Raw genomic sequence first — 15,666 nt, forward strand, 5'->3', positions numbered from 1 at the left:
TTTGTCCCTTTTGTACTGCTTGCCAGTTTGGGAGGCCGTCACACACGTCCCCAATTTATTGAAGGATGGAGACACTTAATTTGAGCCATTATGTGAAGAGAAATCCACGCTGTCTGGGGAAACAATATTTCCGTAGGCTTATGGTGTTGAAAAGGAGTGCCTGTTGGAGAACAACAGCTTAGCAGAGATGCTTGAACATGATGGCCAGAGTCACTCCTGCAGGACTGGCAGTAGTTCAGAAGGAATCACCCTACAGCAGCAATATCAGACCAAGCCTAATATCAGACCAAGTTGCATAAACTGAAAAGAATGCATTGCAAACACTTTTGTAGAGCTGTCTCTATAAAAGAGTACAAACAAACGCACACAATGCTGCAGAGGTTCCTATGCTGCTATGCACAAACTTGTGACCCAGAGCAGGAAAGGCAAGAAGCTGCTCTGACAAAAATTAAAACCTTGGATGGAAATATGGCCACTACTGTCTCAAGATTATTTTAAACCTGTGGCAAACATCTCTGTGGCACCAAAATCACAGTTTCCATGCTTGTGAATTACACTGATCTATTTATCAGAAGAGCAGTATAAAAACAAAGGGAAAATATTAGAAATTAATTCTGGTTTTCAGTCTTGCATGAAAGGTGGTAGCCCTTCTGTCTGAGCAGATCTTTAAGCCTGTGATGGAAGAGTATTTTTGTAAGTATAGCTTTAATAACTGTGCCTTGAGGGTTTAAAAGAATACTCTGTAAACAAGAAGTGGAGAAACAGTAGAATGGTGTCTGAAAAACATCCCTCAGCCACTCCAGAAAGTGACTGCTGAAGCAGTTAATAATGTTCCATTCAGGATGGAGGAAATGCACTTCCCATTCTCTTCATAGTTTTTAAGTTTCTTAGCTTTGTGCACCTGGACCATCTAGTGAAAATCTTTTATTGGATTTTCTTTGACCAAACCTCTTTGCTAAGAGCTGCAGTTATCATTCAAGCTATAATCCAGTCCTAGACAAAAACACTTACTGCTTGTCTCCTGAAACAACATTTCTGCAGGTTTCTGTGCCAGATAATGCAGGGCGATGAGTATCTAGCAGGCGTTGTATCCACAGCCTCCCTGTCCTCCAGCCATTCCAAGAAGCTCTTGGGGGGACATTGCCTCCTTCTGCTTGGGCTGCCAACGTGCCACAGTGGCTCTGAATCTAGCTCTGCTGCCTGCCCTGGGTGTCTGCTTGGAGCCAGTAGGAGCACAATGTGAGCTCTAATACTTGACCAGTAAGATGTGATTGCCTCTCCATTTCCCTCTCTCTCTCTGAATCATGACTGAAGTGTGGGGAGGAGAAATCCAGCACAGCCTCCACAGTCAGCTGCTTAAGGCTATGACTACACAGCACCTGAAAGTGCACTTGCCCAGAGTCTGTGGCATTTGTGTGACATTTTATATTTAAGAAGTAGCATATTTTTCACTGGTTAGAATAAAATGCAATGTTATTTATGTAACTGATCTTGAAAATAAGAGGATATAATATTTGATATTTGCGGTCCTCTGAAAATATCAAAATGCTATGTTTTCTCTAACAAAAAATTCTACCTAGTAATTCTAGCTAGAGCTTGACTAAGTCAAGTTCTTTAAGCAAGTTGCTCATGGATTTTGAAACAGAGGCTGAGTCTCCACTCATGGTCAGCAGAGACTGCAGCACCCCATCACTCTCTTCCAGCTGATTAGGCCCCGCAGTTATCTAGAAACACCTTGCACCTGCATTGGTTCTCTCTTCTTCTAATAATACCTATGCTGCACTCAGCACAGTCCCAGAGGCTTCCTAAAACCTCGTGTCCATTAACGTTCAAGCTGTCATAGAAAGCATGGGAATCAGGGGCCATGTTTCCTTGTCTGTTGTTGGTGGAGCAGATTGCTAACCAGCTGTGGTGGCCCCAGCCATCAGCTAGTGGTATCAGCCACACACTCCTGCTTCCATTCTCTTCCTGGGAATTTAATTAAACTCCTCCTAAATTAATATCTTGACATCTCACAGCACCTGTAAAGAATCTCACAAGTGACTATTGCCCTGCCAGTCTCTTGACTTATATAAGAGAAGATGTAAATTGAGGATTTTTTCTAGAGGAAGTGTAAGCCTTTATTTACCTTCTTTCTTTTCTACAAAGAAACAGGAAAATGTTTTGAGGACATCTCTGAGATATCCAAAATTCATAAATATCCAGTTTTTTTTCTCTACTGTTTTCTTCAGCAATGCCTTGGACTTTTGTTTTCATATAAGCCAATGTAAAAATTTGGGCAACTAGTCCCGGTACCTCTAAGAAGCTGAAATAAGGCCTGTGAAAACTCCATTTTATTTTTCTCAGCAGAGGAGAGGTTTGATTTAGAGGAGAATGAATGTCATTCAGTTATTCAGCAAATAATTGTGTGCCATACAATCAAAATTTGCTAGTCCTATTTTCTCAGCTGCTGCTAATGCAGCACTCAGCAGTATCCCATCACTCCCAGGCCAACATAAGGCCTGCAGAAGATTGACTTCAATGATAACACCTGTCCCTTAAACATCATTTTCACCTCCTGCTGGTGGGATTATTGTTTGGTTTTTGTCCTTAAGACGTATGAATTCTCCTAACTCTTTCTATCTCATTTTCTGAGAAGAGTATTTCCACCTGCGGAATGTACCTGTGTAGTGGGATTTTACACTGCCCTGGTGTCCTTCCTAAAGAAGATGACAATGGACCTCTGAAAGTCCAGCGATTTGGACATCAAGGTCCTTCCAGAAGACAATACCAGGTAGGAAACATTATAGCTTGGTATATCTTATAGCCTGATGGAAGAAAGAAACCATAGCAATAGGGATAATGGCTTGGAAGTTAATGTTCTGTGTCTTCCCCATGCAGAGCAAAGGGTGAATGGTTTTGCTGGTGCAGCTGATGAGGTGGTAGTTACAGACAGGGGGCCACATTCTGGTCTTGACTCTGCACATTTGAGGGCAAAAAGGAGGGTAGGATCCTTCCAAAGGATTATGAAGTTGGGCAGAATATTTGACGAGCTCTTCTGTCACTCACCTTTGCTGAGCCTAGATGGAGTGTTTGAAGGGTATCAATATCTGTTGTATGATTGTTAACTGAACACAAAACTACCTTTAGTTGTACCCATCCACTTCTGCAGCTCCTGTAAAACTACAGTGTGTAGTCATAGCATCTAATAGGTGGGAGGGTAGGGATCAGTCAGTGGCTGTGGCTGTAAGGAATGGTGATGGGCTGAGCTATTTTCCTGGGGCCAGTGGGTTCACTTGAGGGCTCAGAGTAAAGTTGAAGAGTCCTGTGCTGTAGCATAGTATCCTTGACCTGACCTGATGGATGCAGGGAGTTCTTGACATCACAATTTCCTGGACTTGACTTCATGGTTACCTGTAGCTGTGTCTGTGATTCAGGGAAGGGCTTGCCTATGTCCGGAGATATGCTGTGTGAACGTTTATGTTTTGTTCTACTTTCTCCGCAAGGGTGGGTAATTGTTGTATGGGTCACGTTGCCACCTAGTTGAAAGGACTGTGACACCAGTGTCGTGTTGTTGCAGTGCAAGGTGCAAAATGCTGCAAGGCTAACAGCATCTGAAATACTACGATAGCCTGAAACATGAAGAGATAGTAGGGGTGTTTCTCCATTAATCCATTTGAAGCAAACGTTAAGCTTTTCAGAGGTTGATATTCTTCCCCATTCATTTATTTTACAGCAAACTGTGGACCAACTTTGCTCTTGTAGACTTCTACTTTCTGGTTCAATATGTTTGTTTAAGTAAGTGCTCATTCATTCTGCTGAATCAGTTCTGGTTGCTAACTTCTTGTAACCATAACCTTCATGACAGTTACTCCTGTTATAAAGTCCAGACTTGAACTGTTGAGGAACCTTATTACGTTTTCCCCTACTCTCAAAGGAAGCTGAGGATGTAACGTGGGTACAAATAGTCTTCTCTACTTTCAGTATACTGCAATGCCTCCAGTGTCTTACAAAGCTACCAGGAACTGAGTTAAACCCCAGCACTGTGTTCAGAATATGCCTATGCAGAATTAGCTGTGTTATATTTTCTATCTTACCGTTCAAAAGATGCACTCACTGAGATCAGCAGTGGGCCACCCACAGTGAACACTGCACAAGTAGAAGTCAGTCCACCTTTTTTGTATGTACTTTGTCCCTGAAACAGAAAATACCAATCTTTGTTCAGAAGATATGAAATCTACCCATCTTCGTGACTGGTCCAGAAAGGAGATAAACAGAGGCTGCAGAGTCAGAAGCAGTTTGTGACATAGGGAGAAGAAGCACAAAAATATGAATGTTTTTAATGGAGGGAATTACATGAATAAATTGTTCAGTGAACTGCATCACTGATTCAATCTGCCCAGCTGTCATACGCTCTAAGGACAGTCTGTCAAGCACTACAGAAATGATACATATGTTCCCAGGCCTTGTTGTATGAGATGCATGAAGTCACTTGAGCAATAAAAGATGGGTACTGAGCTGTGCTATGTTTTCATTGGTGAAATTGAGGACCGTGCAGCCAGGCTTTCAACAGAGCTGGTTGAAAGTGTTATTTTTGCCCTAAGGACAATCCAAACACCAGATAGGTACCTTTCCAAACAAGGATGAAAAGCTGAAATACCCATTTTTCATTAAGTGAAGAATTACATAGCCTAGAAGAGGGAAAGATGGTACTTCTGAAGCACTTACAGACTATTGCAAAAAGACAGCAATAGTTTCTTCTTCTTGCCTATGCAAAATACAAGTAATTAGGAACCAATTTTAATTAGGCTAATACCTCAGGAGCCTCTTTTAAGGTAAGAAGAGGAAAGAATAAATAGAAAGATGTGGAGCCTTGTCCTGGTTTCAGTTAGGACAGAGTTAATCTTCTTCCTAGTAGCTGGTAGAATGCTATGTTTGGGCTTAGGATGAGAAGAGTGCTGATAACACCCCGATGTTTTAATTGTTGCAGAGCAGTGCTTACACCAAGCCAAGGACGTCTCAGCTTCTTGCTCTGTCCTGCCAATGGGCAGGCTGGGGGTGCAGCAAGAGCTGGGAGGGGACAGACCCAGGACAGCCGACCCAAACTGGCCAAAGGGGTATTCCATACCATCTGACATCATGCTAAACAAAATATAGGGGTGGCTAGCCAGGGGAGGGGGCCGGACTGCTTGGGGTTAGGCTGGGCATCGGTTAGCAGGTGGTGAGCAATTGCATTGTGCATCACTTGTTTGTACACAGTAGTAGTAGTAGTACTGTTATCATCGTTGTTGTTGTTGTTATTTTCCTGTCTTAATAAACTGTCTTTATCTCAACTCACAGGCTTTACTTTCCTGTTTCTCTCCCCCAACCCAGAGAGGGAGGGGGGAGGGTGAGCGAACGGCTGTGTGGTGTTTAGCTGCCGGCCGGGTTAAACCACTACAAGCCTCCATCACTGAAGGACTGTAAGAGCAGACGAAGCAAATGCCAGTCAGGAATGGTTGCAGTATGGCTGATCCCTGAAACAGGAGGAGAGACATCTCAAGAGAGGATTTAGGGCAGTCTTACCTCGTTTTTATTTTGGCCTTACTGAAACCTTTCACTCTTTACCACATCGCATTTTAAAGCTTGTAAGTGTCTGAGAGGGATGGGAGTTGTTGCTTTGTATACATGTAATTACCATAAAATTTACCGTATTACCATTAATTTACCAAATTTACCATATAAATTATGGTCATTTATTTAGATATAGATATAATTAAAGAAAAAGACATTCACTAATTGCCTGTGAAAATTATAATTATGTTCTCAGGAAATGCTGAGTTGCTGATCTTTGAGGGTGACAGGTCTTCATTAATGTGAAACACTGGCAAATTTCAATTTAATTTTCCATGGTAAGACTAGGCCAAGATTCACAAAAAGAAGTACTGTTATGAAGAACCTAACTTGAAACATTTATGTTCAAAGAATAAAATCTCTTAAATACTGTGCCACCCATATATTATAACTGAAAGTCAGGCACCTCAGATCTCCTTAACTAACGGAGGGAATCCATTCACCCTGTCACCTTAGTGGTGAAAATGTTAATCAGTGGTGCAGCTGGGAAAATGACTTCCTACAAGAACAAGATGATGCAATAGGGTTGCAAGCTCTTTTTCAGGGACTACACCTACTTTCTATCTTTAGTTTTTGCATACAGTGTCTCTCAAAGGGCATCATCCAAGATGCATTTTTGAATTCCTAGGCTAAGCCAATTTTCCAAGGATGACTTTGCTTTTCTCTGCTTCTGATAAACACATTTTTAAAACTAATATATTTTAGTGAATACACCTTAATGTTGCTAACATGTTCCTGTAGGGCCTAGTACCTTTCTGGTCAATGTAAGTGTTAGTGATATATATATGAGCTGTTTTAAAAGAGGAAGAAGTGAAACTGCACTGCTTTAGTACGGAATGGAGAAACAAGGAGATCTTTGCTCTCTTGCCTGAGGCAGGGCTTTGGAGCTGCTTTGCTTCTCTTTTGCAGCAAAGCATTGCCTCTCCATTGGACAAATATGATCTTGCAAGGTAACTTTGCAAAGCAGCAGGCTTATTGCTAAACCTTGTTTAAAGGAAGTTTTTTTCTGGTATTATAAGGTCATTTATGTCTCAGTCAAGAGAAGGACAAGTGTTTTCTGCTGAGATGGCTGGTCATGAAACTTGGCTGAAGGAGAAAAAAAAAATGCTGCTTTTCCTCATACTGGAAGGCTTTTGCTCCACCCAGTAACCTTGCATCTGTTTTGCTTCAGTGAAGTCTGACATTGAGACCAAGGAGCATTTAAGCCACTCACTACAAATCCCTCTTGAGCTTACTTTTCTAGAGCTGGGAGCTGGTGGTGCAGCATATATCATGGCCCAAGTGCTCCTGCACATAAAGACACTTAGTTATTTACTAAGTACTGTATTGCTTTTTCAGTAGTTTGAGGTTGGTAGACAGAGCTGGGGAAAGGAGAGTTCTGCATCCAGTGCAGGCTTTGCAACGTAGAAGCTTGAAGTTCATTCCCCAGTTCAGAAGTGTTGTCAGAGCCTTGCTGCCTTCCGTCGTTCTGGAATTGCTTTCCATAATTAAAACCAGATTTCTTGCTGGCATTGTGTGCAACAGATAGAACTAGACTGGATTTTGTCACTGAGTTTCCTTATTGTGTTGGGAAATCAATCCCATGTAACGCATCTGGTGTGTGACCAGTGTTGGCTAGCCTGTCCTTGCTCTGTGCTAGGAGCAGCAGTGGTGTGCCAAACCCCTCTGTCCTCTGGGGACTTGGGGCCCAACACACTTTTCTCTATTCTAAATAATTGCAAGGCAAGGTCCACACAGCAGTGTCAAAGGTGGGCTGGCTCACATGCAGACACGTTATTTTCCAGCACGTTTTTTGGTACTGATAGCGATTGATCTGGTTCCCAAGTACTAGTAGAGAAAAAAGGCAAAATGTCCCACTCCCCCAAATAGTAGCATAGCTGCAGGGACAGCACAGTGAGCTAAGTACCAGGCAAATGCAAGCCAGAAGACATCAAGTGCTGCTGTCTAGATGTATCTGTGCATGCATTGTATATGCTATAGTTCAGCAGTAAGCCTGGCCATCAGATTGAGCCAGACAGACTCACCCACAGCACAAAAGGATCCCACATGGAATTTGCCAAACCAACCTATTAAATTTGGCAGGATGCAGTTGGTTGTTTTAAGTTACAGTTCATACAGTTAATACTATCGATGGTATCTTATTTAGTGAAGATATCAGATTTCATCTTCAGGATAGTATCAGATGTTGTCCTGAGATACCATACTAGAGCCAGCTGTAGCAATAGCTGGTGGCACAGAACAAACCTTCCGTACCTTAGATCACAAATGCAGTTGTTTAAAGAAGTTAATGAACTTGGCAGATTGAGTTGACTCATTAAGAAACAGGTATATCAAAATACAATTTATTCTTAAAATGGCTAGTTTACATGTAACAGCATGGGTTACATAGGGAAAAAGTGCAATTAGTGAAAGAAGCTTATTTCACCTTAGTATATATCTTCTCATTGCATTGCAAGTAGCTTCAGACTCAGGATATTATACTGCTTAGCAATGGGAAAAAAATGTGACTTGTATTTTGATGTTAATGCTACTTCAGTACAGTTAAAAGGTGTGCTGCTATTCACACCTGCTGAGTATGTATTGGACGATTTCCCACACAAGTCTTGCATGAAACACAAACCATCTTTACAGTTTGACATCTCAGAAAGCTAAATTACAAGCATACAGATACAAAATATACAGTAGTTTAAAAAAAGCTTCAAAAATGAGGTACAATAAAACAGAGCAGTTCTCTATGTGCAAGCCTATATTCATTCTAGAAAACTAGCAGCAACCCTGCTCTTTTAAAGAAATAAGCTTTCACAAAGTGTAGCTAATTCACTGTCTTCAATATGAAGGACCTTGCCTATGTTACACGCTTTTGAGAAGTTATCTCTAACTGTGCAATAGGGAGCAGGATACTCAACCATCAGGTGCTGTGAGATCAGATCAGGCAACGAGTCACATCATCTGATGCTGCTACAGACTAGGAAGTTTGCAAATCACTTGGTCTGTTCTGTAAACTAACCCTGGTTTCAGCCTTGATTTTTGGCATGTACAGTGGCTTTTTTAAAAAGGCACATTTTTCTTGTAACATTAGAAGGTAAACCCCCTGCTTGATAGCTGAGTAGGATGATGAAGGTAGAAGTCAAGGTTAGATTTCATCTCAAATGCAGGATATTTATTATTCACAAGGCCAATGAGGACAGAGATGTCTTCCCAAAGCAGCAGTTGCTTCTTGCTTTGTGTCACTTTGTGTTCTCCTTTTTATCCTGTAGAACTCTCCCTGGTATTTAGAAGACCAGTTTTGAAAAGTCAACATCAAAGCACTGGTCATCTCAAAGTTATGCAGCACATCTTACCTCTTCCCCTTCTCCTACTTTTCTGTTGTCCTCTACAAGTTTCCTAACCTGTGTTGAAGCCACAAATCCCAGCCATGCATTCCTACCTGCCACTGCTACAAGCACACTGAAGGTCATAGCGAGCCTCTGTCCTGACAGCATCACCTCTTCTCTACTGCACTCCTAACATGTGCAAAATGGTTTGTAGTGTTCTGTTCATGTAACATCCCTGTGTACCCACACACTCATGCACATACACACAGTTGCTACAGCTTGCTAAGATACTGTCACCTTCCATACTTCCTCACAAGAGTCTCTTGCCTAGTGACTCAGGAGAGACAGCAGCAGAAAGCAAGCAGTATATACTTAAGCATGCTATTTCTAGAGTAGGTAGCATACACATGGGTTTCATCTTGTTTGCCTTTCTTTCCAAGGATAAGTTTTGGCTAAGAACTTCAGTAACATAATATGGTATAACAAATCCCACAAACAACTGAATTTGGATTTGTACAGACAGCCAACAAAGCCTGCCAAGTGGTTTTGTCATGTAGTATGTGAACCAGAAAGCTAACACTGTTCTGTTGCCAAATGGAAGAACGCTTCCTAGCTGGTGTCTATCACCAATATGGTGATGAATTTTCAATCCCACCCAAGCTCTGCCACTGGGGAAAGAGACCACTGGACAGCCTCGGGCTGCCAAGTTGATCAGGCTCTCTCTCTTGACCTCTCCTTTGAGTCTGAATATCTATACAGTCTTTCTTGGCAGATGGTATCTGAACTCCATCAGACTTCCATTCTGCGTGGAGAACCTTGTAATTCTGCCCCTCGTTATTGTCCCAATAGGTATGTTCTCCACTTTGGTAAGAAATGCAAAACTCAATCTTCTCTTGAGAGGAAATGGCAGGAGGCAAGTCAATGGTAAATGAGAAGGTATCGTTTTCAGAATCACCATAAACATTGTTCATGTATACACACTCAATGTCCGTGTAAGTCTTCCATGTATCAAAGGTAATTCGAACCTGAACCTTTTTTTCAAAGCTCACATTTTTTACTTTCACAGTGCCTGACAGCACCTTCTCTTGTAGGGTGCAGTTCTCCAGGCAGACCAAGTTCTTCTGCAGGCGGTTCCTGAAGTCCAGGTAGTCAGCTGAGGGCCGAGGGAAACCCAGAATCAAGTTTTTCTCCTCATGTAGCTTTAGGCCAGATGTTATGTTTTCAAGGCCCATGAGGTCGAACTGAAGGTCCCAGCCAGGGTGCTCCTGGAACTCAGAGAAGGTGTGTATCGCCGTCAGGGACAGTCCCTTTGAGTCGGCAAACACAACTCGCTTCTTGGCTCGGGCTGCCGAGTGGTTCCAGTCGGTCTTCTGTGCTTCAGAGTCACGTTTCACATGCAGGCATGGTCTGAGAGGTTTGAATCTGTTAACAAAGTTGTTTCTTTGACAGTCCTCAAGGGGGCTGAGAAAACTCTTCAGCGGTGGTGAATGGGCTAAGCAAATTCTCATGGCCACATCCACAGGCATGATGGAGCTTGGCAAGGGTCTCGGATCCAAGATCTGTATCATTCTGAAATAAGCAGAAAGTGCATTATTATTTGTTACATCAGGGAAATGCTTATGAATGCATATTTGTTTCATCTGCTGTCTTAATTATTCATGGCCTGCTCTTTGTGCAGCTTTAAATAATGCAGCCTAAATTAAAATTGACAGTTCAAGCTAAGGAAATAGAATGAGAATATTCAGTCATTTCTTGCTAGTTCTAAACTTTTTTGATTCAAATATAATCTCATTTGTTTCTTCCAAACCTCTAAAAAGTGAATTTTAGTGACAGGTAATTAACATATTTCCTTGAAAATACACAAAAGAACTTTCCAGTATAGAGGTACAAACAGATCCAGCTACAGTGAAAGTGCACATCCACATTAAATTTAGTTTCCCTTTTAGAGACTCTGAGTAAGGACTTAAAATTCCAGCAAGCTGGATCAGCTGCTTCATATCTGCGTGCAGAAAGCACTATATTAAGCAAGTTACCTATCCCATCAGAGCATTGACTGGGATGCAACGTATCATGATGCAGAACCATCACCCTACAGCTCAGAACAATCATAAATGCATTTCTTAGGCAATGTGGTTTTGGTTAATTCAGGTGCACAAAAATGCCAAAGCACCTTTAGAAATATTTTCTATAAGCTGCTAACCCTGGTTTAATTAAGAAAAATACTGTGCACTGTTAACATTGACTGCTGAGGAAATGGAGAAAAAAATATAGGAAGGGGAGAACTTTATCTACCTCTGTGTGCTTCAAGAACTGTCTTAAAAATGTCCTTTATAATCCCTAAAGTCTATGCCTAAACCCTACTGTAAGCATTCTATAAGAATATTATGGTTTTATTTGTAAAGATTTATTCCTAAACCTCTCTCCCAGAGGATGAAAAATCACAATTACTTTGCAAAAACATGGCCCATTCAAAGCCAGTTGGCATGAATATTTATGGAATTGGAGTTCAACTGCAGTACAGATAAAGTATTGATAAAGATCTCTCCTGATAAAGATGCAGTCCTTGCTGGAAATATGTTTTTTTGTTGAGTCATGGGAAGCAAAGGCATTTGCTTTGTCACATAAATGCCTTTCTCCTTCCCAGTGTTCTCACTGGGGTTCCAAGGCACTGCCAAAAAAAGCAGAATCTGCACTGACCTCTTAATTCCTTTCCTTGCTATTTTTTTTTTTTTTTTTTACTATTGCGGCAGTATTTACCATAATAGGTAGGGGAGTACCAGCTTCAAATTTATCGAGATTTGTTTTGCATTTAGGAGGAACTGGGCTATTTCCGCACCCCCCCCCCCCCCATAATTTTCACCACCAGCTCCTTGGGTAAATGCTCCTAAGGCTTTTCAGCATTTAAAAAAAAAAAAAAAAAAAAAAGCACGCCTAAAAAGCCAGGCTGCTAAAAGAGGCAAAGATGATCCCCCAGCTCGAGCTGACGGGGGCTCAGCAGCATTGACATGCAAAAGCAGCGGTGCCCGTGCAGCGCAAGTCCTCTAAACCCGGAGGAGCGCTGCGCGAGTTTTGAGGTTTCGTTCCCCGCAAGGACGAAGCTCGATGTTCCTTCCACCCCCCTCTTTGCTCGCTTCTTCCCGCGGGGCTGCAGGAACACACCGAGAGCACAAGCAGGCGCGGGGGAGCACGGACACACACACACAGCGTGTGCTGGGAGGGAGCGGGCGGCGCTTACCTGCTGCAGTGCATAGGGCAGCGCGGCCGCCGGCTGCTCTGGAGCCCGCTACGCCCCGCGCCGCCGCCTTTATGGGGCGCTGGGGCGGCCCGGGGGCGGCCCGCGGCGGGGCTGTGCGTGCCGGCGGGGGGGCGGCTGCCGCCGCTACACGTGGCCGCGCCGTGCGGGCGGGCAGCGCCCCGGAGAGCCGCCCCCGCCGGCGTCCTCTGGTAGTGGTGTGCCGTTCGTGCAGGCCGGGGTATTAACGTGCCGGCTGAAGCACCTCCTGCTAAATCTAGAGCCCCGAAGTCGTTTCCAAAACTACAGCGCTTGAAATAACTTGGATATTCTGCCCCCCCCCCCTACCCCCCCTCCCCAAAGGGCTCGGTGCCCTGCTGCATCGGCTATTTATGGCCGAGGGCACCGATTGTATTCGAGGTTCTAGTGTCATGCTGCAGTGTTTCCAACGGGCAGCTGAGCAGAGCCCTCCGCGCCCCAAATCTGCCAGCCTGACCCGGGCTGCCCCGAGGCTGCCTGGCCCTGTCCTCATCCTCCAGAAAGGAGAGGCAGGAGACAGGGCTTCCATGGAGCAGCTGCGACTGGGAGGCAGGCAGCAGTTTTAGATTAGGCTTGCTGAAACGCTGGCCTTTTCCACCAGGCTTTTTCCTTTTTGCTGTGTGGGCAAAGTGGGTATTGTTTCATCAATGTGGAGCTTCTTTCCATCGCCATCAAACGATATGTTGCCAGGGCCTGAAATCTGTCATCCTGGGCTATAACTGCCCTCGTCCTCAGTGGAAAAAGTACTGTAGGACATTTCATTTGAATGGTGCTGCTGGCTGTTCACCTCCCACACACGGTGGTCTGCGCAGTCTGAAGGTGCTAGAGGCTCTGCTGTACGTCCCACGATGTAGTTATTATCTATTTCTGGAGCAAATGGACAAAAAAATGGCAGAAGCCAGCCTCCTCAGCGCTGCCCATAGCAGAGCCACCACTGCTCGCCCCATGCATTCCTAGAAGGCCCCACACAGCACCCAGCAGGCCGACAAGCCCCTGGACGTGCAGACAGCCCATCAGCAGCGGCACGTTGCCTTCTGCACGTTTCCTCCTAGAGGCTTCCTCTTCTCAGAGGAGGCTGGCCTTCGAGTCACTGTTCTCCAGAGACTGCCCCGGACGCTGACTGGTTCAGCGAGTCTTCTGTGGCTTTACTGTTTCCCTATCACCTTCCTGCTGGCCTGCTCTTTCCCCAGGTCAACTGATGACGTGCAGTCGCACAGTACAATGTGATACTGAGTCTGTGAGCTGTAATTTTTAGAGCTCGTAGTTTTTACTGGTAGGCGAGACCATGCACAAATGAATAGCAGGAAGTACTATGTCCTATGTGAAGCAACGGGGGCTTACAGTGATGCACAGATGATTCAGGGTTTTTCTGGCTCATCCAGTTTTTGTTTTTCTTTTTTTTTTTTTTAATTTTATTTTCTTGGTTTGTGAATGAAGGGCTTTGCTGCTCTGCTAAGAGTTTATTAGGAGGCTGTGTAAGCACAGGCCAAGGCATGGTGGGAGGTGACAATGACACCTCCATTTTGGATTCAAGCTGCACAGAAGCAGTCTAAAAGACATCCTTGAAAGTACTGGAGGGGGAAGACTTCTGTTGACTGAAGTGTGGCACACAGGCCCATACGCTGTCTCTGTATGTATAATGAGAGCATTCATAGGACAGTAGGACTTCAGTTTCTTTGCTTGGACCCTTGGTGACTGAAATTCCTGCCTTTCATGCCAGTACGTGACACTAAGCATCACACAGATGAAGCCTGAAGCATTAACTGGCAATGCAGACAAGGGTTTGGAAAGGTCCTGCCAGCTATTCAGGATGACCTTCCCTGGTCCTCTGCTTCTCCAGCCACACTCCTTCCTCTCCACCTTCTATATCTTGTAGTGACTGTCAGCTCTCTCTCAAAGGCAGATGATACTTTCTCATCATTTGCTTACAGAAAGTGCTAGAAAACTGAGTTCTTCAAGCCCTGCTCGTTGCAAGGTATTTTTTCCTTTGAGCTACAAATAATTTCAGCCTCTAGCAACAGTAAGCAAGGCCCAGGATCCCAAAGGGGCACATGTCTGGTGCTTACCAAACATGCTGTACTCACCCATTTTAAAACATGGGTGAGCAACTCTGGAGAAATTTCATGGGCCTGTGCTACTGAAGTCTTTGTCCTTGGTACTCCCACTGTAGTGCTGCTGAGCCCCACGGCTGCCATACCTGCAGCGCACCCAACAGCTGGGATACGTGTTCTCCATGTGCAGCCATTAAATGAGACTTAGACAATACTTTTATTCCACACTGATCCATGCTTGACACCTGCACACAAGGAGGTGCCCTGAGGCTTTGCTGCACTCATTTCTACTACTCTGGAGTAGCTGGCTGCATTGTTTGCTGCCATAAAACAGTTTGTTCCTGTTGGGCTGAAACATCTCTTTTGTCTTGCTCAGAAAATATTATGGAAGATTATTTAAGGTTATATGCTTTAAAAAAAAAAAAAAAAAAAAAAAAAAAACAGTAGTGAGATACAGAGCTTTTCATGGACAGATCATTGCTCAAGTTAGTAAATACGGGCTGAAACCAAAAGCTCAGTGGCTGCTTGGTAACCCGAGTCCCGTTCATGGCCACAGCGCGGTGCCCCAGTTTCCGGTTGCCAAGACAAGCAGAGAGGGTTGTGCAGAGCCAGGGCTGCTCTTTCCTCACCCGAGGAGAGATATGTCTGCAGTGAGGCAAACTGATGGGGTTAGCTGAGGTAGCAGAACAGTTTGCACTGTCAGTGATGGTCCTCTATCTGCGCTTTTTATAGAGGACTCGGGTTTCCAGTTATTTTGGTTCAGTGGCTCTCCTGTCATCAGTGGCTTAAAAATGTAGATTTGACTGTCTGTCTTGCCTTTCAAATAGGGCTGCTAAAACAAGAGCACCAGAGAGGGGGAAAAATAATCTTTGTCTTACTGTGCATTGAACAGAACTTCATGTCTTATCAACTCTCCTGACATTTGTAGGTGCACATGGAAGCAAAGGGAGAAATATAGTGCCGGGAGAGGCAAGGGTGATTATAGCCAGCCCCATCAGGAGGGGCTGCACCTCAGCTGGCTGAGTGACAAGGAAAACAAAATTGACCACATATACTAGTTCTTTCCCTTTTTCTGAAAGTGCTGCATTTGAAATGTAAAAACCTAATTGCAACGAATTAACTGTAGTAAATTGTCTCTATAGTTTCAGAAGACTTTCAATGTTCCTTCTTACAAATAGTTTCCAGTCTACATTATGCCTAAGCAAGGTAGCGCACAGGCTGGCTCTTCAGTGAGTTTCTTCCTTCACAGATTGCTCTATGACGAGCCCACAAGTGGGTTCAAGCTGTTCTACTCAAGGAGCAATCTACAGTATTAGCTTCTCTGTGAGTGCTTGTACATGTGGACAGCCCTGCAGGTCTCGCTGTTCTTCACCTGGCTGAACCAGCCAACTTTTTTCAATCAGCAGCTTTCAGAGCAGATAATAAGTGACTGTGGGTT

The 15,666-nt window shown here is 43.9% G+C and overlaps 1 protein-coding gene and 1 long non-coding RNA gene across 2 annotated transcripts in view; one reads left to right on the forward strand and one right to left on the reverse strand.

Moving 5' to 3' along the window:
• The first annotated feature begins 295 nt into the window (after nucleotides 1-295).
• The window catches only part of LOC137859750 (uncharacterized), a 38,245-nt gene continuing 22,874 nt past the window's right edge, over nucleotides 296-15,666 (forward strand). Inside the window, exon 1 of the long non-coding RNA XR_011098511.1 lies at nucleotides 296-2,773. This is a non-coding gene — a long non-coding RNA (uncharacterized lncRNA). The remainder of the gene's footprint in view (nucleotides 2,774-15,666) is intronic.
• PPP1R3C (protein phosphatase 1 regulatory subunit 3C) lies at nucleotides 7,919-12,298 on the reverse strand. Its single transcript, XM_068688459.1, has 2 exons — nucleotides 12,142-12,298; nucleotides 7,919-10,475 (listed from the first exon to the last, which is right to left on the reverse strand). Exons 1-2 carry the CDS (start codon nucleotides 12,153-12,155, stop codon nucleotides 9,530-9,532), a joined length of 960 nt encoding a protein of 319 aa, XP_068544560.1. The 5' UTR covers nucleotides 12,156-12,298; the 3' UTR covers nucleotides 7,919-9,529.

Source organism: Anas acuta, chromosome 7 (genome assembly GCF_963932015.1).
Source record: "Anas acuta chromosome 7, bAnaAcu1.1, whole genome shotgun sequence".
Classification (NCBI taxonomy): Eukaryota; Metazoa; Chordata; class Aves; order Anseriformes; family Anatidae; genus Anas; species Anas acuta.